Below are 24,543 nucleotides of genomic sequence, written 5' to 3'. Positions count from 1 at the left end.
TCACATGGAACACCCTGTAGCACTAAGAGAGTCACTTGTCCATGTCACAATAAATGTTTCTTGAGTGCATGCACAGATCGTAATGTCAGATTTCACAGATCTCATTGCAGTCGGAACCAAAGCCAAAGCCCTGAATGTCATATCTGGCTTTCAGGAGGGTTGGGGATGTGGAGAAGAGGTAGGGAAGTACTCTTACAAGAGTACACTTGATCCTCTCAATAGAGAGAGAGGGCATTTCCTACAGCCCTCAGGCATACTATGTAGCACTAAGCAGAATGCTCCTTGATCTGACAGAGATCAACCCAGTGAGGCCAAAGCCCACCTCCTTCCTCCAAACATGTGGGAGAAGCAGGGGTGCTGGAACAATTTTTATAGTGGAATTGCCGAGAGCCATTGAACCAAACTGTAAACCCTGTATATAATGCAATCCACTTCAAGCCAGGGGGTGTGACAGCACCCCCACGCCACTAGTTCCAGCACCTATAGGGAGAAGACAGAGAAGGAATGAACCCTGCTACCACATGATCATCCAATTAAGATGAGAGGTGGGGGAGAAAGAGGAGAGAGAAAAGAATACACACCCTATTGTCCCCACCACTTTAATGCATGTCAGTGACAGAAGGAAACCACCTGCTGTTACCCTTTGTGATCTCAAGATAGGCATTGAGGAGAAGACCAACCTTATTTCCTGGTTACACCATGGGTGGGGCAAGGCAGGGCAGGAACAGGGTGAGAAATACTTAGCAGCAGCAACAAGGAGAGAAGGTAAACCTGAAGGTAAAGCCCAAATGTGACTGGTCCTGAACTAGAATTCTCCCAAACTGCGACCCAAGCACAGCTCTGATGTGGAGAACAAACTTTAGAGCTTTATCAGCAACAAATTTGTTTTCTGAAATGTATATGCTTTATCCAAAACTCTAAAACACATACAAGGACACACAGTCCACACAAGACAAAACTGCGATTCAAAAGAAAAATATAAATCCAAATTTACAAAATCCAAACACAATTTCAGATCATACACTTCAGCAAACAGACCATGCATTAGAAAATACCTCTTGTTTATTAGTGGGAAGAAACACAATCCCCTCTCAGGTTGATCCTATGACTTCATCCCTAAAATTCACTAACATAAGCTAATAAAGCAGGTTAGCAATTGCTGTTCCACAATTCCAACTTCAACCTCAGACTTTTATCTGTTTTGATATGCCAGGTTCTTCCAGGAAAAAAACAAACAAAAACCATACTGAAGAGAGGTGGGTTAAAAGAGGTTTTAGAAATAAATACTTTTACACAAACATCTAAAATATAGAGAAAAATTTAATAAAGAGAAGACATTCCTGAACAGAGACCAGAATACAAAAACATTCTATCAAACAAACAAATCCCCTCCATAACATGCATTTTCCATTCTGTATAAACACATGTCAGGTAATGGATTGCTGTTCCTAGAAAGAATTACATTTTGTTGCCAACAGCTGTAGCCTTTCATAGGAATCATAAACATTATATAGAAGATTTACACTTTTGACAAAGCCAAAACATTGTCCATATTATAAAAAAGAACCTTTTCTTACAAAACAGCCCTACTAGATTGTCCTTAATACTGAGCACAATAGTGGGTTTTATGTTCAAAAGGTGATATTCACCCAAAGGTGCTGGAACTAGGGGTGCTGCTGCACCCCGGCTTGAAGTGGTTTCCATCAAACATATGGTTTACAGTTTGGTTCAATGGATCTTGGCACCCCCACTATAAAAATTGTTCCAGCACCCCTGAATTCACCCCTTGAGTGCTTAAATGATGTATGAGCCCTGTGCTAGTGCTCCACCCAGGGGTGAATTGTTACACCCTAGCTACTTTACAAACAAGAAATGAAACCAACAACTTAACAAGTTACAGATACCTTGTCTGAACTACATGACTCTGAATCTCTCTGCTGATTCTTTGGCTTTACAATCATGCCTTCCCATCTGAAAAAAAAAATAGTTCTCTGTTGCCATATGATATAGCCACAAAAAAACAAAAAGCAAAAAACCCCAACCACAGAAGAAACTGACTATTCACAAAGGGCTGTCAAATGCGCAAAGTAAACAAATGGGGTGGGATGGGGAGAGAATATATTGTCATCTCCTGTCTTTCAGGTCTAGCAATCGTATACCCCCAATCCCATACCTACATGCACGCACGTAGACTCAAGCATGCAGTAGGGATACCCCCCTTTCTTATGTAGTTGTAGGACTGGGGCCTTTTAGTGTTTCAGTAACAACAGTAGGTAAAATATTTCCAAGCAGAATTGTCAGTTAACTGACTCCCTTATGCTATTAAAACTCAGAGGTGTTGAAAATTTTTTTGTATATTTACAAATGACCAAACAGACATATAGGACCAAATTCTGTGCTGACCTACAGCTACACTCTGTGTAGCTATTCCACTACTAGCTCAGTGAGTTATAGGAGTTGTACATCACTACATAATTTGGCTCAGAGTGATTTGCCCAATGCTACACAATGAGTCAGTGGCAGAGTCTTGTTTAAAACTCAAACTCCTGGCTTTTATTCCACAGATACTCAGTCCACTAGAGTACACTCACAGAGCTTTTGGAAAATCTCACTACAAATCTTATAATAGTTGTTGTTCTTCTAAAATTCCTGTAAAAATTATCTTTTTACTTGGAAAGTCGAAAAATAATAAAACAACTTCTCAGCAATTGAAGCAGCACTTTTTTATGACCATGAAACCACCAGAATGCATTTCCTAACTGAGTCAGAGATAAAATGAGGTTGATTTACTGAAACAAAATGTTGAATAATTCAGAGTTCTGCTTAGCAAGACATTTAACAATGTTCACTTTTTTGCTTCTTTGGATGGGGGGAGACCAGTACTCTGAATTTAGCAGTCTTAAATATGATCAACAACAAATCTTGATCAGCTATGAAATTCAACCTGCTGTCAAGGATCAAATTATTATATGCCAACAGGCTCCGGTTATGTAACTAGATCTGCACAGTTTGGGGCTATGTGGCTTGATCCAACAAAATCCAGGTAAATCCTGACTTCAGTGGGACTACTTCCATGGGTAAGCATAGATTCAAGGACTGGAAGGGACCTCAAGACATCATTGAGTCCAGTCCCCTGCCCTCATGGCAGGACCAAATACTGTCTAGACCATCCCTGATAGACATTTATCTAACCTATTCTTAAAATATCTCCAGAGATGGAGATTCCACAACCTCCCTAGGCAATTTATTCCAATGTTTAACCACCCTGACAGTTAGGAACTTTTTCCTAATGTCCAACCTAAACCTCCCTTAGAGGCTAAGGTGAACAAGTTTTCTCTCTCCTCCTTTTGGCACCCTTTTAGATACCTGAAAACTGCTATCATGTCCCTTCTCAGTCTTCTCTTTTCCAAACTAAACAAACCCAATTCTTTCAGCCTTCCTTCATAGGTCATGTTCTCAAGGCCTTTAATCATTCTTTGTTGCTCTTCTCTGGACCCTCTCCAATTTCTCCACATCTTTCTTGAAATGCGGTGCCCAGAACTGGACACAATACTCCAGCTGAGGCCAAACCAGCGCAGAGTAGAGCAGAAGAAACCTTCTTATGTCTTGCTCACCATACACGTGTAAATGCATCCCAGAATCATGTTTGCTTTTTTTGCAATAGCATCATACTGTTGATTCATATTTAGCTTGTGGTCCACTATAACCCCTAGATCCCTTTCTACCGTACTCCTTCCTAGACAGTCTCTTCCCAATCTGGATATGTGAAACTGATTTTTCCTTCCTAAGTGGAGCACTTTGCTTTTGTCTTTGTTAAACTTCATCCTGTTTACCTCAGACCATTTCTCCAATTTGTCCAGATCATTTTGAATTATGACCCTGTCCTCCAAAGCAGTTGCAATCCCTCCCAGTTTGGTATCATCTGCAAACTTAATAAGCGTACTTTCTATGCCAATATCTAAGTCGTTGATGAAGATATTAAACAGAGCCGGTCCCAAAACAGACCCCTGCGGAACCCCACTTGTTATACCTTTCCAGCAGGATTGGGAACCATTAATAACTCTCTGAGTACGGTTATCCAGCCAGTTATGCACCCACTTTATAGTAGCCCCATCTAAATTGTATTTGCCTAGTTTATCGATAAGAATATCATGCGAGACCGTATCAAATGCCTTACTAAAGTCTAGGTATACCACATCCACAGCTTCTCCCTTATCCACAAGGCTCGTTATCCTATCAAAGAAAGCTATCAGATTGGTTTGACACGATTTGTTCTTTATAAATCCATGCTGGCTATTCCCTATCACCTTACCACCTTCCAAGTGTTTGCAGATGATTTCCTTAATTACTTGCTCCATTATCTTCCCTGGCACAAATGTTAAACTAACTGGTCTGTAGTTTCCTGGGTTGTTTTTATTTCCCTTTTTATAGATGGGCACTATATTTGCCCTTTTCCGGTCTTCTGGAATCTCTCCCGTTTCCCATGATTTTCCAAAGATAATAGCTAGAGGCTCACATACCTCCTCTATTAGCTCCTTGAGTATTCTAGGGTGCATTTCATCAGGCCCTGGTGACTTGCAGGCATCTAACTTTTCTAAGTGATTTTTAACTTGTTCTTTTTTTATTTTATCTTCTAAACCTACCCCCTTCCCATTAGCATTCACTATGTTAGGCATTCCTTCAGACTTCTCGGTGAAGACTGAAACAAAGAAGTCATTAAGCATCTCTGCCATTTCCAAGTTTCTTGTTACTGTTTCTCCCTCCTCACTGAGCAGTGGGCCTACCCTGTCCTTGGTCTTCCTCTTGCTTCTAATGTATTGATAAAAAGTCTTCTTGTTTCCCTTTATTCCCGTAGCTAGTTTGAGCTCATTTTGTGCCTTTGCCTTTCTAATCTTGCCCCTGCCTTCCTGTGTTGTTTGCTTATATTCATCCTTTGTAATCTGTCCTAGTTTCCATTTTTTATACGACTCCTTTTTATCTTTTAGATCATGCTAGATCTCATGGTTAAGCCAAGGTGGTCTTTTACCACATTTTCTATCTTTCCTACCCAGCAGAATAGCTTGCTTTTGGGCCCTTAATAGTGTCCCTTTGAAAAACTGCCAACTCTCCTCAGTTGTTTTTCCCCTCAGTCTTGATAAGGATTTGGTTCATAAAATGAATTTCAAATTATCAGAGTGTAAATAATGTTAAACATGTATACTGCAGGTTCTTTTCATTCTAGATGGATTCTCTCAAACATATTGTCATTAACAAATGATGATTCACAGATGATAATGCTCCCACAAAAGTCAATAAGAGCCTATTGACTTTGAAAGGAGTTGGCTCAGAATCTTACCTACTATGGCCTTGACACAGAAGAGCACTTAAACCTATGCTTTAACTTGAAGCACAAGAAGTCCTATTGTCTGCAATGAAGCTATTTACATGCTTAAAGTTAAACACGTGCCTAAACGTTTTCCTTAATCATGGCCTAACTGAACTGAATCAGTCAGTTTAAAGTACTTTCTTGTTTTCTATACTTAATTATTTTCACTTTTTGAAATTTCTCTTGTAATAATTATGAAGACATTACACATGCCATTTCATCAGAACAATCAAGATCTTAGTATAACGAAGCAATGCCCAACAATTTGAATTGCTGTACCCAACTGAACCCCACCTCTCCTGCACCTAGACCCCCCCTACTGAGCCCCAAACATCTTCACCTGGATCCCCTGCAGAGTCCCATTGCCCCTGCACCTGGAACCCCCCAATGAGCTTCTGTGCATCCAGATCTGCCACTGAGCCACCTGCACCCAGATTGCTCCACAGAGAACTCTCTTACCCCCACCTGGATCCCCCCACACTAAGTCCCTCTGCACTTGGATCCTGCTGCCGGGCTGAGCCTGCTCACCCACACCTGGTGTGCCTGGCACAGGGGCGCAAGGCCTCGGGGTGTTTCTGGGGCAGGTCTGGCCCTTGCACTGTGTCAGGGTTGGGTGCAGCCTCACTGCCGAGTCCCTGTCCCAGGGTGGGGTGGAGGGAGGCTGCAGGATAATCTCCCACCTCCATGCAACCAGTGGCCTGTGCTCCCCACTGCCATGTTGGAGCCTCCACATTTATTTATTGACAAATAAAATTTGCAGAATTTTAAAGTATTGTGCGCAGAATCGCCTCAGGAATATGGGGTGCTGTGCAGCTGTGATGGTGGGACTGTGAGGAAGGTGATGGGCAGTGGGAAGGTCTATGGGTGGGGGGTCCTGGGCGAGCAGTGTAGTGTGGCGGGTGCTGTGCAGTTGTGGTGGGAGGCCAGCAGGGGAGGTGTCTAGGAGGGGTGGGGGCTGGGCATAGAGATCTGTGGTGGAGGTCTTTGAGCGAGGGGTCGCTGGGCATAAGGGTGGGGCACTGGGCAGGGGGGTGGTGTGGTGCGGTGCGGTGCGGGTCCACCCTCAAGGGGAAGGGGCATGCTAGCAGCATAGGGCTGGGCAGGCCAGTGTGCGTCTGGCAGCTGCAGGTTTGTAAACAGTGCCCTCCTGCTCGGCTGTGTGAAGCAGAGCTGCTCCCGCTGCGCTGTGCCTCATTGCCCCAAGCCCGCCCTTCACTCTGGAGACTGACCATCCCGCCCCCCTGCACCTTGCCCCATGGGGGCCAAAAAATATGTTTGGCGCCAGGCCCACAAAAAGTTAATCCGGCCCTGACTGGTGGTATTCCCCCTCCCCCCGAATATTTTTTACATCTCATTAAATCTATCTATCTTTGCCTCCCCCCAATCTCCATAGGATCTGTGCACCTCCCAAACATTAGCGAATACCCTGGGAGGAGGGAAGTGCTGTTATCTCCATTTTATAGAAGGTTTAACAGAGGAATTAAGTGATTTATCAGGACTATGCAGAATGTCTGACAGGAGTAGGAACCCCATCTCCCAAGTGCCAGTCCAATGCCTTACCAACAAGCTAAACCTCACACCAATGTAAAATATTATTATCCCCATTTTACAGAAAGGGAAACCAAGGCAGAGAAATATAGTGCTGATCCAACAAAGCACTTAAGCACATGCTTAACATTAAGTCAGCAAGAACTATTCATGTGCTTACATGCTTTGTTGGACTGGGGCCCATGGACACAAATCAGTGGCAGTGCTACCCATCCTGATCACCCAAACATCTGTAAACAGTAAATGAGTCTTTGACCCTATCCATGCTGGATTTTTAACCACGTCCACAGTCAGTTTAAGTGGGGTCCCAGCGTTCCAAGTTTTAACATGCTTTGTCCAACCATTGTGGATAATTCCATACTATTTTAAACCCACATTAAAAAAACTATACTTCAAGAGTTCCACATTGGCTAGCCAAACCATGTCAGAAATCATTTTAGCAGGAACTGTGTTTAAACTCCTTAAAAGTCCATTCTAGATGAGCTTAAAGTTTATTCTTCTAAACACAACAAGTATTTAAACATATATAGTGCCATATAATTTAAATAGGATAATTCTATTCTTCATTGTTCTTAATACTCATTTAATGAACTTGGGAAATACTTTCCTCCTTAACAATTCTCTCTTTTCCATTTGGAAAATGTAGGGTTTATTCCTCCTTCTAGACTTTTAAATGGAACAGAAATATATGTTTGTTGTTTAAAAACACAGAACAAGGCCATTCATGACAAACCATCTTTGTTTGCATATAAGCAGCACTGTGATGTCACCATAGTTAGCATCCTATTTTAAGGGTCCCTGCTACTTAAGCATGATGGGTGCTCTGTTCTCTGACTCCTGCAGTACAAACTCAGATATTAGGCATGGCTATTTGCTTGCTATCTTGTTTTCATATTCTGTTTTGCTAAAATAAAAATAAAAGACACACTAATCTAGTCTGGAGCCCTTTTCTAGATTACACACAAGGTTTGGCAATAGGATTATCAAGCAGAGGCAACCACTTGAAACCAAATAACGTAATGTGCGTAGATAAAGTACATTAGTCACAAACTATTTACTATGAGGAAAAACAATCCAAGAAAGAATAAGAATCTGCAACTATCCTAATATCAAACTGTATGATGCTGCTGAACATACTTGAGGGTCCAATGCATGTAACTGTAAAGATTATTCAGATGATAAACTAATAATTAGCAAATGTACTACTAATCTACAACAAGAAAAAATATTACTATGATGGGTCATTGCAATGAGGTATTTTTCAACACTGTTTAATACTGCAGATATACACTGCGATTATAGCTCATGACCACCCATAATATATGCTTTTTATTCTCAATAAATGGTGAAAGTTATTGAGAAATTTCTGCAGCCAGAGAGAAAGCATAAAATGCTGTCTACATCAGAGCCAACAAAAAAAGTGACTTTTTTTTTTTGATGGAATATGATAAGAACGTTAAATGTGCACAATTTAGCACTCAAAAAATAAAAACAAGAAATACCAAATTTAAAGTTGCACACTCATGCTAAAATCTACTTCCTGGTATGTATACATTATGCTACAGAACCTGATTCTGATCTCACTTACTCGGGTGTAAATCAGGGGTAACACCACTGAATCAATGCACTTTCACCAGTGTAAGTCAAAGAATCATTCAAAAATCTTTAATCACATAATGGTTCTCAAACACCACCATATAGCCCCCCTACCAACCTCCCCCTTGCACTTCCCGCCCGCCGGCTGGCCCCACCGATCAGCGCCTCCCCCTCCCTCCCAACACCTACCGCCAATCAGCTGTTTTGCAGCATCTGAACTCGGTGCTGGGGAGAGGAGTGAGGGCACAGCGCACTTAGGGGAGGGGGTGGAACTGGGTGGGGAAGAAGCAGGTCAGGGGTGGGAAGAGGTGGAGAGGGGTGAGGAGGCCTTGGGGAGGGGAATGGGTGGAGCGGAGGCAGGACTTGAGCGGAGCGGGGTGGGTGGGCACCCCCCAGCAGATAGAAATTTGGCGTCTATGTCCCGGGCCCCACATGGCCCTGCTCTCCCCACCCACCAGGTTAGCCCTTCACCTCCTCCCAGGGCAGTGAGTAGCACACTTTTGTGAAACACTGCCTTACACAATGCAAAGGGAATGTGTCAAGGTAGAAAAATGTACCCAACTTCTATTGCCTTTGGATCAGGCCTATGCCAAAGGTGCAAAGCAAACGAGGAAAACGTTTTTTGCTTTGCCTCGTTGATTACTCCACTCGTAAGATGTGCAGCGAATGAGGAACTTCACTGAGTGCCTTCAATAAATATCCGCCGCCGTGCAGCTAAATTAGCTGGGTGCACACCTATTGTGTAGCCTTCCTTAGCTAACCACCTTCACAAGTGTAGGTGCAAAAAACGTACCTGCACAGAATATTTTTCTTTCAGTGAATCATAACATGATCAAATCAAGGCCAGTTTCCAGCCAAACGCTCAACGGCTCTGAAGTGAGGACTAATTCCCTGCTAACTTCATACCATTTTGGCACTACAGTTGTTAAAAAAATTTTTACCAGAGTCTTTTTATGATGAGGGAAGTGCATTTTATTCACTCTCCTTGTACTTAAAAATATTTGAATCATTTCATACAAACTTTTAAAAAAAATCATTTTCAAGCAAACCTGAACCCTAGAAAATTTCAGACTGGAAGTGTAAAGTTTTGGAAATATACCAGTAAGTGTCAGGACACTAAGGGTTAGAATACAAATTTGTACAATTTTAACGACATCCCTCAGCTCCTTCTCCTGCTTGCTGTAATTGAGCAATGGGCAGGAGGTTTGGGGGACTCTTCCTAGATATTTAAGATGGAGGTCCTGAGTCCCATTTACACCAAGGCTTACTTTACACTGCTCTGGGCGCGTAAAGGGTACTTAAAGTTGACATAAAACTTACATTTACACCCCCGTACACTATCAAAATGGGGGGAAAGCAGCCATAATGTAAATGAGAATCAAACACCAAATCAAATTTGCATCATTCCTAAAACTAAACACTAACTTACATTTGGTCTCACTGAGACCTGCTGCATTCTTAGCTGTTCTTGTGTCACTATCATATTTTCATGCTTCCATAGAGGCTGTGGGAGTCTACTTGTGATGTCACAGGTAGTTTATCAAGCAGTAAGCAACAAAAGTTAACAAATATCCATCCATTACAACAAAAAAACAGAATAAACCCCCTATTAAAAAAACAAAACAAAAAACATACACATACCATATATTTGGTTTCTAGACCTGGTCTTCAGCTAGTTAATACCATTCCTAAGCTTACAGCACTGTCCTTCTGGGGCCAGGAGGTCTAGTGTCTCCTTCCTTGGGAGGCTGTGGAAACTTCTTCACTGGAGGTTTTCAAAAGGAGGCTGGATAGCTAATCTCTTGGATGGTTCAGACACAACAAATCTTGCATCTTGGCAGGGGGTTAGCCTCTTCTAACCCTATGATTCTTCCCTGCCTGGGCCCTCCAGATTCTGTTCCTCCTGAACCAACGCTCATCTTTTTCCCCCTCTGCTGGGCTGCCTACCAGCACCTAGGAATCTAGCCTAGCCTCTGCTCATCTCACAAGATCTGCATTATGTCCTCTCACTCAGCTGACTCTCAAGAAATATGGTCTGTGGCCAACCATGGACACCATGCATTACCTCTACTTGACACAGCCTCTCTCATCCCAAATGATGGAATTATTGGTGAGATCAACAAAGTCAAGAAAGGAAAGTGCAGCTCCTTGGCTGCTAACATCAAAGCCAACTTCAAAACCACAGTGATAGTTCTGGTCTTACCTACAGGATCCTCTGCCATCATTTCCTTACGTTTTCTCTCCAAGTTGTCTCTCACCCATGGAAACTCCTGTAAGGAATCTAAGAAAGTCTGAAAGGCCTTGGGTCCTCTGGTAGGAAGGATATCTAGAAGCATCATGGTTTTTCTGTGATTGGTGGCTTGGGACTTTATTTCTTGAAGGTGGTTTTCTGTTAGAATGCCTTCCTGGTAGAGGTACTGAATGATGAGCCCCTCTACCAGCACCTCTGAGCAGAGCACCAGCCGCAGGGAACGCAGAACCTGCTTGTCTCTGGCATCCATCTGTCACGAGGCATGTGAGAGAAGTAGGACACGTGAGATATTAAATTGCTTCAGTTTTTAGCATCAAAGAAAGCTATTTTACTGTTCAAAGTGTTTAAAAAGAAAACCACACTATGATCAGCCAAAGTGGGAAACATACATCACTGCTCAGACACCTTCTTTTCTGCTGGGATTTCATATATTGCCTCAGCTGGGAGTTGATTTCTTACCTCTCAAATTGCACCTGGGGCCATGAATTTGGGACCTGATCTTTCTCCCACTGAAGTCAATGTATTTGCCATAGACTTAGATGGGAGCAGAACTGAAGCACTAAGGCCACAATCCTGTAAGCTTCTTGGAACAAGAGTGCAGCTGGAGTAACTGGTAGGATTGGGCCCTTGAGATTAAAATAGCATGTTTCTGAGTCAATCGCTTTTTTTTGCAGGAAGTGAAAAACTGAGAATTAGGGCAGGACAGACTTACTGTGAAAGGATTTAAAAGGAAAGAACTCAAGATCTTTTCTGTCTCTGAAATAGCTCAGCTTGTATTAAAAACAATAGAATTAGTTGTCTTTAATTACTTGGATTTACACACAATACAAGACACCCATTAGAAACACTCCTGGTGCCCCATAAACACAAAAGATTTCAACGATTAACGTGGTAGTTCCTATATAAAAAACAGTTTTTGCATGGAGTCTACCATTTCCTGAGAGAAGAAAAAGCTAGTGCTGCTCTCGATTCCTCTCCTCTCAAACTCAGTTGAACTCTTCTTGCCACACACCCATCTTCCCAGCGTATAACATTCCACAACTCCCCTCCCACATGGCTCCCTTCCAGAAAGCCAAGGTCACTCAGGCTGTTTGTAAGAGATTAGAGGAGCCAAGATTGCACTGATGAGCAGTCCTGATCCTTGCCAAGAGCTGCTGGGGGGTGGGGAGGGAAGGGTGGAAGTGGAGTGAGGTGTGTACTTATCTTAGGCCTTGGCTACACTTACCCGCTAGTTCGGCGGCTGGCAATCGAACTTCTGGGTTCGACTTATCGCGTCTAGTCTGGACGCGATAAGTCGAACCCGGAAGTGCTCGCCGTCGACTGCGGTACTCCAGCTCGGCGAGAGGAGTACCGCGGAGTCGACGGGGGAGCCTGCCTGCCGAGTGTGGACCAAGGTAAGTTCGAACTAAGGTACTTCGACTTCAGCTACGTTATTCACGTAGCTGAAGTTGCGTACCTTAGTTCGAATTAGGGGGGTAGTGTAGACCAAGCCTTAGATATTTACAAAGGACCAACAACTCCTTTGTGTTTTTAAATGATGCTTAAATACCAGTGTCTTTCAGGGCTTTCAGGCTAGGTAGAGAGCTCCCAAAGTCTAGATCAGGCCTGCACAACTCGTAAAGCGGCGAGGGCCATATTACTCCAAAGAAAACAGCTGAGGGCCGAAAACCCCCGGCCCCGCGGAAACACCCCCTCCCCCCCCAGCGCCGCCCGGCCCCACGGAAACAACCCCTCCTTCCTCAGCACCACCCCGCGGCTCCCTCCACCCCAGCTCACCTCCGCTCCGCCTCCGAACACTCTGCCCCGCTTCTCCCCTCCCGCCCCGCTTCCCGCGAATCAGCTGTTCGCGCGGGAAGCCTGGGAGGGCAGAGAAGCAAGCGGTGGCTTCGTGCTCAAGCCCAGGGAGGCGGAGACGGAGTGGAGGTGAGCTGCGGTGGGGGGAGCCGCCCGCGCCACAGCAGGTAACCCGGGGGGAGGGGCGCAAAGGGGAACTGCTCCCCGCCCCAGCTCACCTCTGCTCCACCTCCCTGGGCCTGAGCGCGAAGCCGCCGCTTGCTTCTCAGCCCTCCCAGGCTTCCTGCGCAAACAGCTGATTCGCGGGAAGCGGGGGGACTGCAAGCTCAGCCTGACCCGGTGCTCCAGGCACTGTGCGGTGGCGGCATGGCCCGGCTCCAGCCGAGCGGCGCGGCTGTAGCGCCGCCAGCCACCTCCAGGCAGTGCGATAAGGGAGCAGGGAGGGGGTGTTGGATAGAGGGCAGGGGAGTTCAGAGGGGTGGTGGGGGGGTGGATAGGGGTCGGGGCGGTCAGAGGGCAGGGGGATTGAATGGGGGCAAGGGTGCCAGGGGGCAGTCAGGAAGAAGCAGGGGTTGGATGGGGCGGTGGGAGGCAGTCAGGGGCAGGGGTTCCAAGGGTGGTCAAGGGACAGGGAGAAGGGGTGGTTGGATGTTGCAGGAGTGCCAGGGGGCCATCAGGAATGAGAGGAAGGGTTGGATGGGGCGGCGGGGGGCAGTCAGGGGACAGGGAAGGGGGGTAGTTGGGGCAGGGGTCCCAGGGGGGGCATCAAGGAACGCGGGGGGTTGGATGGGGCAGGAGTCCCGTGGGGGTGGGCCAAAAAGCGCTCAGGACTGGGGCGGTGGCTGAGCCCCGTGTCCCGCTGGGAGGGCGGGGGGGTGAGGGCTCCATCCCCATGTCCCGCTTGGGGCTGGGCCGGCAGTGCGCGAGGACTCCCTGCCCGTGTCCCGCTTGGGGCGGGAGGGGGTGGAGGCGCGGCAGTGCGCGAGCGCTCCATCCCAGTGTCTCGTTTAGGGCGGGGGGGGGGAGGCGCGGCAGCGCGCGAGGGCTCCCTGCCCATGTCCCGCTTGGGGCGGGGGGGAGGGGGGGGAGGTGCGGCAGCACGCGAGCGCTCCATCCCCGTGTCCCGCTTGGGGCGGGGGGGGGGGTGTGGAGGTGCGGCAGCGCGCGAGGGCTCCGTCCCCGTGTCCCGCTTGGGGCGGGGGGGGGGCAGCAGCGCGTGAGGGCTCCCTGCCCGTGTCCCGCTTGGGGCAAGGGGGGCCGGTGGCGCGCGAGGGCGCAAAAATATCCTTGCGCCAGGGTTGGGGGGGGGGGGGGCTGAAAGCCCCGCCCCCGCAGCTCTGATTGGGCTGGACTCAGCTGCCCGCATTGCTGGCTCCTGTCGGCGGGTAGGCACGCCACCAGGAGCTGCCCCAGGAAGCGCCGCCACGCCAGCCTCGGGACTTTGTGTGCGTGGGGTTTGGAATCCCCCCGTGGGCCGCACAGTGAGCATGCGGCCCGCATGTTGTGCAGGCCTGGTCTAGATAGTTGGAGGTGGGGCAGTGGACAGGGAAACAAGCAGAAGACCTGGAGACTTACCATGATCCACTCCTGACGTGAGATCAGCCTGGAAGGAGAGTTTAAAGATAGAGCACAACTAAAAGCAGAGAAGAGCTCCCCCTCCAACCCCTTTCTCACTAATTTCCCCCTCTTGACTGTGGCAGTGAGAGCTCTCTGTCCTGTTCCAATCTACTATAACCACTGTCTGGAAGAGATCCAAGATCAAGCTAGAGGAGGCTTTTTTAAATAATTATTATTAAATAAATACTAGTGAGGGTGGAGGGGGAGAGAGAGATGAAACACCAGATCATCCCAATCACAGAAAAACGCTGTCCACCAAGCAAGAAAGCCAAAGTTACAGTAAAGCCAAAATTTTCCCAAGTATTTCTAAATATTTGTGATTTTTCAATTTTAAGACCAGACTTTAAGAAACATTCACTAACTCAGTGGTACTTGCACAGTCCCTGACTTGCACATAGGTATTGCTATAGATACAGGGGAAATCACTGTTTGCATGCATACATTGATGTGGAAGCACACCAGAAGTGAAAGTTGAAAATCTGGCTCTGAATAGCTTCCTCATACCCATTTATTTAACCTTTGGAATAAACACTCTAGTTTTTCCCCAGATTTAATAGCTATTATATTAATTGGTTTCTCTGTGAGTCAATAATAATTTGGATTGGATCCCTATGACTCCTGGCATGTTTCAATAGGGAAGTTAGTGCCTGGTTAGGCAGGAATGATGTGAGCCATTAACTCCAAATGGCCTGATTATTATCCTGTCAGGTGTGGACAGTTTTTCCCAGCTTTTTCAGTTGGAAAGTGCTCCATGAACTATATAGATTCACACTTCAGAAGTTATCAATACGTAATTTAGAAAACAGGTGCATCCATTACAAGAAAGAACAAACAGATTGGCTATTGCCATTCATACTTACTGGCACTGCAGGTCTAGAATTTTCTGTAGCTCGTCTAATCCAGCAGGTAAGATTTAGGGTTCCTCCCTCTTCTAATTATTCCTCTTGCATAAAGTGATCGTGTCATAAAGCTGTAGAGAGACATTTGCCATTTAATTGAATTGATATATGCTGCTACTGTCTCACACACTGTGTAAATACACATAACACCAGAATGCCACCTGACATTCACTGAGAACTTTATAGTTTTCCCGCAGGAGGTGGAACGATCTCAGGGGTTCTGGAGTGGCTGGTAATTTAAACTCTAGTAACACAGGAATCCGCCAACAAATTACACTTACTATACATCAGACTTTGAGTCTAGCTGTTTTTTCACCCCAGTGTGTCTAAAACAGACAGGGCAAAACCCTTAGCTACGGTAGCGGGGTAGGAGTGGATCTAATCCCCGGGGGTGTGCAAGGCAGGAGCATTGTAGCCTCCCATGCTAACCGGAGACCCGGATCAGCAGCAGCATAAATCACAGCAGCGTTGCGGGCGTCTCCTCCTCAAAGCCACCATACCATTAAAAACTGAGCCGGTAGCAGGATCTGTCAGTGCTGCTGCTAGGGGAGGACAGACTACAATGGCTGGACCGGTCTTGGTGTGCGTGTGCATATACATGCCTGGATTGATCTTCCAAAGCTAGCGCCGCTTGGGGCAGGAAGAAAGGTGCAGGGATCATAAGAACAGGGCTAAACAAGAGACTGGAGGAAAGGAGCGTGCAAAGCCAGCCCCCAGTGGAGAGGCGGCAGGGCTCCCAGCCAGCGCATGGGGAAAGCACTGGGGAGCCGGCGTTGTTCCCAGACACTGAAGTGTACTTACAGCCGGAAAGCCGGGGATTATACACGCTCCCGGCCCGGGGCTGCAGGCACCATCTTTGTTGAAGGCAAAAGGGCTGAACAGGAAATGCCCTTCCCCCATCCTTCCTAAGGGGACGAGTCCTTCAGGGGAAATGCAGAAGCCATGTTTGTTGAGGTCAAATGTTTTTGGCATAGAAAGCGCAGCAGCCATCAGTGTTGTGGACACAGGCACTCCCAAGTGTTAGACTAGCAGAGAGCACTTACCTGGGTAATGCCATATAAGTGTAACATGAGACCATTGTAATCGCTACCCCTGAAACAATGTTCTTTGCCTGGAGCGGTGTTGTATCCCTGGCAGTTCCAGACAAAGGCAAAATATTTTATTGGACCCACGTGTTAGTAAGAGAGACAAGCTTTTCTAGCTACAGAGAGCACTTCTGCAGGTCGGGGGTGACATTGGTCTTTGTCCTTAACAGCCAACTTGATTGTTACAGCGCTCATATGTCCATCCATGAAACAAATTACTACTTAAAATGCTCAAAAGTCAGAACTGTGATAGTTGAGCCTGAACATGTAACTTTAACTCTGCCCCGTTGTGCATATGCATTAAAGTACAGTCATTTAATTTTAATCTATAGCAAACTGTAATATCTACAGAAATATAATTATAATATCAAAAAATCCATTGGAAGGGAACAGTTTGGCTCAATGTTTACATTTTGCACAAATTAAGAAAATCTACCTTTATTACAATGGAAATTGTTTTTTTAAACAAACATTTTTCTACAGTGATTACAACTCAAATAATGCAGTACTGAAAATGTACAAATTAAACAGACTGTAAACAAAGGTGAAACTGACTTGATTGTCCAAATTGAGGGAAATTCAAAAAAGTAAACATAAGTGAAAAGTAAATTTTTTTTTTTAAATTCTTTGTCAGTTTTAAAAATCTAAGGTGTCGTTATTAGTAATACAGGCTCTAATTCTGCAGGACACACACATGCTTAACTTTACTCACTGTGAGTAGTCCTATTGACTACAATGAGGCTATTCAGGGCATGTAGTTAAGCACTTGTCTTTGCAGGATCTGGGCCATCAGTGAGCCTGCAATTGCACGTGTGCAGCAGTGCCCCTTTCTGCATTGCAGGATGGAGTCCATAGGCAAGACAAAATGTTTCCTCACAACACATGACTTTTAACTCAAAGTGCCCCTTTTAAACGGAGATAGACAGAATTAAGGCTCCCTATTCCAGAGTTAGTTTGATATTAGTGACTATAATGAGAATTCATATTTATGGACAAACTCACTTTAGGTTGTTATGGGGTTGTTGTTTTTTTAATAACTGCAATGTTCTTTCACAACTGTTTTTGTGAGTGGAGATGAATTTAGCAACCTTGTCTTAAAATAAAACAAACAAAAAACAAACACCAAAAATGCTGGGAATTTCCTTATTTAAAAAAAAAAGTTTTAATGAATGATCATTGTTTCCCAAGTAATGGGAAGAGTGGCTGTGGCACTGAAATGATTATGCACACAGGAGAGTGGGACTGGTATCTGCATTCTAGTACTAAAACTTTCTGACAGGGTTACATCTGAAAGGGAAGAAGAGGGAAGTGATGCATAAATGTGGCATGATTGCATCTCCAAGTCTGAATGAGAGCATGGGGTAATGCCTGTTTTCTGCCATTCTTTATATTCCTTTAGGACCCTGATTGGCTAACAAGAGGCTGGCTTTCTCTGCCTGTCAGTCTCCCTTAACCCAACCCATTCAGTCTCTGTTGGCTCCTATGCCTCCAAAACTTCTCAAGGCCTACAGTGTCCAGGACTTTCCCTTCTGGAGTCCAATGATTCACAGCTGCTGTCAGCAACAGTAGTCTGTCCTCACAGCACAATTGCCCATATGCTAGTGTGATAGTCATATATTGTTATGTATATTACATTAGCATCCAAAGTGTGGTAGGTGTTGTATAAGCACTTAGGGAGTCAACAATCTAAGAACCAGAATCTGCTAAGTCTTCAGTATGATTCATCAGGATTCCAATCCTGTCTTAAAGAGACAGAGACAGAGTTAGTTTCCACAAGTACATCAGGAACAGCATTTTGCAAAAGTGGGACCAGCATTGGAATACCCTCAGTCACCCCTCTCTCTATCCCTAAGTGGTTAGTTGTGTGACTGCTTCCCTCTGGGAGATCAGTTACACAGCTCCCTTTCAAAACCTGGGTGCCTAGGTCCATAGATGCTGGAACAGCTGTTCTGTCCAGGACCACTCCCCCCCCCCCATGTAATCAGTGAGGAGACATTCCTGTACTCCCACCAATTCTCTCTCAATTTCCTTCTCTGGGCCCCCATCTAAGACACACACTTCTGTGTTTTCTAGAGTGGGATCTGTCCCCTGTTCAGCTGTGAAGGGCTCACAGCCGGAACAGTTCTTTCACTGGCAAGCAGTATACCCTCCTCCCTCTCTGAGTTGGGTTTGCCGCCAATTACAGAATCAATGGATCCCTCACCCACCTCAGTGGTCTCTATGATTCCATCACCCTTCACTGATCTTCCCTAGGGGCAGGTCTTCACTACCCACCGGATTGGGATCGATCTGTCGGGGATCGATTTATTGTGTCTCATCTACAGGCGGATAAATTGATCCCCGAACGCGATCCCTGTCGACTCCAGAATTTCGCATGGCAAGAGGCGGATGCGGAGTCAACGGGGGAGCGGCAGTGGTCGACTCGCCGCCATCCTCACGGCCAGGTAAGTCAACCTAAGATATGACGACTTCAGCTAACCTGCTGGCAGCCAGCAACCTGGACAGTTTTCTCACTGACAGGCAACACACTCCCCTACTCCCCAGGAGGAGATGGCAGCAGGAGCTGGTCTCAACCACACCCACCCCTGGAAGCATACATGTTCCACTGCTGCGGAGGAATTAAAGAGACACTCTCGCATTCCTCCAGTAGTTCCTGAGATTTTATCCTTTCCCTCTGGGGTTCCAGCATAAAATTTCTCCTTGGCAGCCCAAGCTACACAGAAGAAATCATTCCCCAGGAACAAGGCAATCAGGTTATCATTTACCACAGCCAATACAGCTTCCATTTCCAAATCCTCAGTTTCTATGTGCACTTTAGCCAAAGGCACAAGGATTTTGTAGCCTTCTACTATTAAAAGTTCTGCCATCTGTCCTCACAATAAGTCACTTTCCTGTACAACATTCCTTCTAACCACAGAAATTTCTGCCCCTGTGTCTTCCAACCCAAGACATTCCTTGCCATTAATCCTGACAGCCTTCATGTGCTTCATGCCTGGCTGTGGAGAGGCTACTTTTACAAACCCTGTATGATAAGTGGCAATTGCCTGAGGTGCCTCTGTGCTCTAGGTAGCAGCATTCACATGAGTTGCTTGCTGCCTGTTCCCTCCCAGCACAGGACATTTATTTCTCAGGCGTTCAGTGCAATTACAGTGATAGCACCTTCTGGGTTCCTCTGTTTTTACAGGAAATTTGGGACAAGGACTAGAGGAATGGATTTGGGGAGGTGAGTGCCCAGCCGCACCCCCCATCTTCTTCCCAGGGGTAAAACAGGAACCCTGCTTCCCACCAGGTTTAAATCCCTCTGTCTGTGACTTGTTTGCAATAGATGCTTGAGTTTGCTCAAATTGATCAACTAGAGTAGCTAATTCATGAACAGTTTTCACCTTTTTATCCCATAAACACTGCTTCACATCATCACTATATATATTCAGGAAATGTTTCTGAGCAACAAGATCACACATTCCTTCAAAGCTTGTAACTCCTTTTCCCTTTACCCACTTTTCCATCAAATCTTTCATCTGGTTTACATATGCCACATTACTCATCCCAGCACCCCTCTTAAGGCTTCAAAATTATACTCTATATGTTACAGGTGTAATCTGAAACTGTTTTAAAACCATTTCCTTTAATTTACCATAATCTGAAGCATCTCTAATTGGCATCTTGTTGAATATAGCCAGAGCTCTCCCAGACAACTTTGCAACCAAAGTGGACATCTTTTGGTCCTCATGAATCTCATGAAATACATACAGTCTCGCAAAGGTGATAAAATATTCAGCAATATCCCATCTCGCTGTATGCAGGACACAACCATTCCCATTTGTGGATTTTTGGAGAGGTAGGACTCCCTGGTGTGTGGGGGTTCTGGTTCTGCCTCTCTATCAAGTCCAGCTGGTGCTTTCTCTCTCTTTCCTTCTCCATTTCTTTGGCTTGCAGTTCCATGGCCCTTCCGTGTGCAGCTTCTTGTCTGACATTCTGTGTCTCAATTTCCAGCCGTTTTAATTCCATAAGTCTCATTTGTTCTTCCCCCCTCTCTTCTGCCTGCAATTTACACAGCTCCAGCTTCTTACTAGTTTCACTTTCACTCATTTTGCTGCTTTTCTGTCCCTATTCCCTTTCCCCAAATAAGCAAACAGAAAATAACAAACTGGTTACCTCTTTGACTGATCTCAAGCCACCACACTTAGAACTCACTTAAAATCACCACCAGTGTATGAAGTGCTCTCTCAGAACAACAAGCTGTGCATTTAATCCTGCCAACTACGCCACTGTGACGGGTTCCCCCCAGGGTGCCACCTAGAACTGGGGTACCACTGAGCCCTCTGACCCACCAGCCTGGGCTCCCTTTCACACTGTGCTGCTGTGACAAGCTGCAGAGCCCTACAGCCTGCACTTTCACCAGCATTCACACAGATAGGGACATACCCAGCTGCAGTTACATGCAGACTCTCTCACCACCAGCTTCCCAGCCTGGGACCCTAGAGCAGTACCATCCTGCCCTAGTCAAATCTGGCCAGTATATGGGTTTAATACCCGGTCTGCCTCTCCCTCACTGTGAAGAGAACAACGTACACTTGTGATGACCAAGCAGAGATTTTCCCCAAGCACTCCAGTCAAAGTTCACTGGTTTGGATTAAAACATAAAATAAGTTGATTAACTACAAAAAAATAGATTTTAAGTGATTATAAATGATAGCAAACAGATCAAAGCAGGTTACCTAGCAAATAAACAAAAGCACAAGCTAAACTTAATATACTACATAGATTGTATATGAATAGCAGATTCTCACCCTAACTGATGGTACAGGCAGATTTGTAGATTCTTAAGGCACAAGCTATACTTGCTTTGCAGCTTGGAATCCCCAGGTGTTTCATACACAGGCTAGAAATCCCTTTAGCTTGTGTCCAGCACTTCCCCCAGTTCCTAAGGTTTCCAGGAGTCTTCTTGTGTGGGGAGTGAAGAATCCCAGATGATGTCACTCCCTGCTTTATATAGCTTTAGCCTATGATAGGAACCCTTTTGTTTCAAAGTTTGGTTCCCAGACCAGTTTGTGGAAAAATACTGACATCCCAAGATGGGAGTCCAGCATCATATGGTCTTGTCACATGTCCTTGTAGAGTCATAGCAGCCATTACTTACAGGCTGTGTCTGTAACATTCTCAGGAAGGCTCACCGGGTAGGGAATAAGCTTCTCCTAAGGTCTATTGTTTTTCCTAATGGCCCATTTCCTGGATTAGGCCATTCACAACCAGCTATCTAGACTGAAAGCATCTTGTCAGTGGGCATTACCCAGGTGTAACTACATTTGAAATACAGAGATGTAGTCAATATTCATAAATTCAGATACAAAAATTATACATGCATACAAATAGGATAATCATATTAATCAAATCATAACATTTTCAATTACACCTCATGACTTATCTTGTACAAAATTCATCATAATTATGTCATAATCATAACAACATTACTATGATGAATATGGGGTGCAGTGTCACACCTGAAACTAGATCTTTGCAGGGAGACTCCAGTGATCAGATGGAGTCCTATTACAATCAAACAAACTCTCTGCAGGCTTGTGGGTGCACCTGCAAGGGACTCCTGGCAGTACTGGGGCCTAAAGGAAATGAAGGTGTGAGAAAAGGATATAGCATACAAGCAAAGGGATCAGAGTAACAACTGACATCTTTGGTTAGTTAGAATATAAGAACATAAGAAAGGCCGTACCGGGTCAGACCAAAGGTCCATCTAGCCCAGTATCCTGTCTACCGACAGTGGCCAATGCCAGGTGCCCCAGAGGGAGTGAACCTAACAGGCAATGATCAAGTGATCTCTCTCCTGCCATCCATCTCCATCCTCTGACAGACAGAGGGTAGGGACACCATTCCTTACCCGTCCTGGCTAATAGCCATTAATGGACTTAACCACCATGAATTTATCCAGTTCTCTTTTAAACTCTGTTATAGTCCTAGCCTTCACAACCTCCTCAGGTAAGGAGTTCCACAAGTTGACTGTGCGCTGCGTGAAGAAGAACTTCCTTTTATTTGTTTTAAACCTGCTACCTATTAATTTCATTTGATGACCCCTAGTTCTTGTATTATGGGAATAAGTAAATAACTTTTCCTTATCCACTTTCTCCACATCACTCATGATTTTATATACCTCTATCATATCCCCCCTTAGTTCCATTGGGTTTATGTCATTGTTGGTTTTTGTTGGTTTTTAATATATTTTTATATATTCTATATAATTTTATGTTTTTATATGTCTATAAAAAGAGCACTGCCTCTCTGGCTGACCACTATTAGTTCTTAATTTTTTCATTTTTTATTCATTGCTTAATTTGTTATAAATTATTTTGAACCCTTTCCTAGTTCTGAACACCCCCCCCCCATTTGTTTGCATAGCCCTTTCCCATGTATTATTTCTATTTAGTTATTTTTAGCTTACTGACCATTTTCAAATATTATATATATTAGCCCTAGTATGTTTTTATTTCTCACCTTTGTGTGCATGTCAAATCACCCGAGTGTTTTGTGAATGGTAGGGGCACAAGATTGTCACGGTGCTCTTGGGCAATGGATTGGAAGCACTAAGCCACGAACCTGCTGCCTCTTCACAGCAGCAGTCTTGTCTTGAGACATAGGCCACTGAGGCAGCCACTACTGTATACTTCTTCACCAGCAATGGAATTTTCATCTCACCCTTTGGAAGGGGTAGAGAGAGCAGGCAGTAGCAGAATCTTCATACACACCCCCTAGGGAGTAGCTGAGGGTGGGATCTTTATACCCCATGCACAGAGATACATGGTGATAACTTCCCCTAAGGTAGTAGCCCTTCAACACCAGTCAGGTAAAAAATTCCATACATGTCCATATTTTCTCTTTTTTTGATACTGCTAGGAGTGAAGTCAATAGGGCTTTGCTCGGGCCCATTAGTCTGCCTGTAAGTCATAGATGTGGGATCAAGGCCATAAGGAACAATTTGGGGTTGCTCTTCAGTTATAAAATACCATAATGGTTGGACCTAGAGAAAGCGATTTCCCAGTCTTTTGACTGTTCTTCCTTTCTTTAGTAACATTGCAAATCAATTTAGCCTCCATTCACTGTTTTTAGATCTCCCTTCAGCATTTCCTATTGACTAATACATTGCCTGGGAATAAACATCTTAAATTGGCTTCTGCAATAGTATTAAATATAAATACCACATATAACAAGAAAATTGTTCTAGGAGGAATGGCTCTCCACTGCTGCTTCAAAATTTTGTTTACAGGCTAGTTGATACTACTACTATTAGATTAAATTAGTTAGACTGTCCAATTTTAAAAGATATTTTTTGCTACTTGGGGAGGGTCTTGTACTTGAGAAACCTATTTTCAGCAAGTTATTCTTATTTTATCTATGTTAGTACAAAATTTCATTACACACATAAAAGCAGCAGAGAGTCCCGTGGCACCTTATAGACTAACAGACGTATAGGAGCATGAGCTTTCGTGCTCATGCTCCTATACGTCTGTTAGTCTATAAGGTGCCACAGGACTCTTTGCTGCTTTTACAGATCCAGACTAACACGGCTACCCCTTTGAGGCTGGGTCTACACTACCCGCCTGAATCGGCGGGTAGAAATCGACCTCCCGGGGATCGACGCTCTTACTCCACTAACGGAGGTGGGAGTAAGCGACGTCGACGGGAAGCCGCAGAGGTCGATTTTGCCGCCGTCCTCACAGCGGGGTAAGTCGGCTGCGATACGTCGAATTCAGCTACGCTATTCACGTAGCTGAATTTGCGTATCTTAAATCGACCCCCCCCTGTAGTGTAGATGTAGCCTGATACATTACACACATAGTTGCTTCAAGAGAAATTTGTTAGCCAACTTCTCAGATTCTCCCTAAGACATTCAACAAACATTCTAAGCTTCCTATTTTAAACTCTTCTAGTCTCCTGTTAACTTTTTAGAACATGCAAGGTTGTTGTAGCCATGTTGGTCCCAGGATATTAGAGACAAAGTAGGTGAGGGAATATATTTTATTGCACCAACTTCTGTTGGTGAGAGGATGAGCTTACACAGAGCTCTTCTTTGGACCAACAGAAGTTGGTCCAGTGCAAGATATTACCTCACCTTCCTTGTCTAACTTTTTAGAGCCACGTTTAACAAAAACAGGCTAGTTTTCACTATAGAAACCCACCATAGAAACCCACTCAAAACTTCAAACTGATTTTGGTGGGGAGCTTATATATGTGAAGAGAATTTTTGTTGAAACCAAACTTGTATCCAGAATATAGTCTCATTTATAAACTCCTCTTTTGGAAGCAGAAAGCAGAAAGCAATATATTGTGTTTAGCCTGATCCATGATATCTGGAAAAAATCAGTAACAAAGATTTCCCAA

At 44.9% G+C, this 24,543-nt stretch overlaps 1 protein-coding gene across 11 annotated transcripts in view; it reads right to left on the bottom strand.

The window, feature by feature from the left end:
• Window positions 1-24,543, bottom strand: part of CRADD (CASP2 and RIPK1 domain containing adaptor with death domain) — a 137,492-nt gene that overhangs the window by 92,318 nt on the left and 20,631 nt on the right. The window contains exons 1-4 of one of the 11 annotated variants that reach the window (XM_008178732.4): window positions 15,872-16,013; window positions 15,032-15,141; window positions 14,130-14,157; window positions 10,713-11,010 (exon numbers count right to left, since the gene is read on the bottom strand). In XM_008178732.4, the coding sequence (XP_008176954.1) occupies window positions 10,713-11,010; window positions 14,130-14,132 (301 nt within the window). In that variant the 5' untranslated portion in view covers window positions 14,133-14,157; window positions 15,032-15,141; window positions 15,872-16,013. The other 10 variants (XM_024099663.3, XM_065574412.1, XM_024099661.3 and 7 more) reach the window with 10 other exon arrangements.

The sequence above is a fragment of the Chrysemys picta genome, chromosome 1 (genome assembly GCF_011386835.1).
Source record: "Chrysemys picta bellii isolate R12L10 chromosome 1, ASM1138683v2, whole genome shotgun sequence".
NCBI classification, from domain to species: Eukaryota; Metazoa; Chordata; order Testudines; family Emydidae; genus Chrysemys; species Chrysemys picta.
Note: the sequence above shows the minus strand (reverse complement) of the source record. Positions and strands in the feature narration are given on the sequence as shown.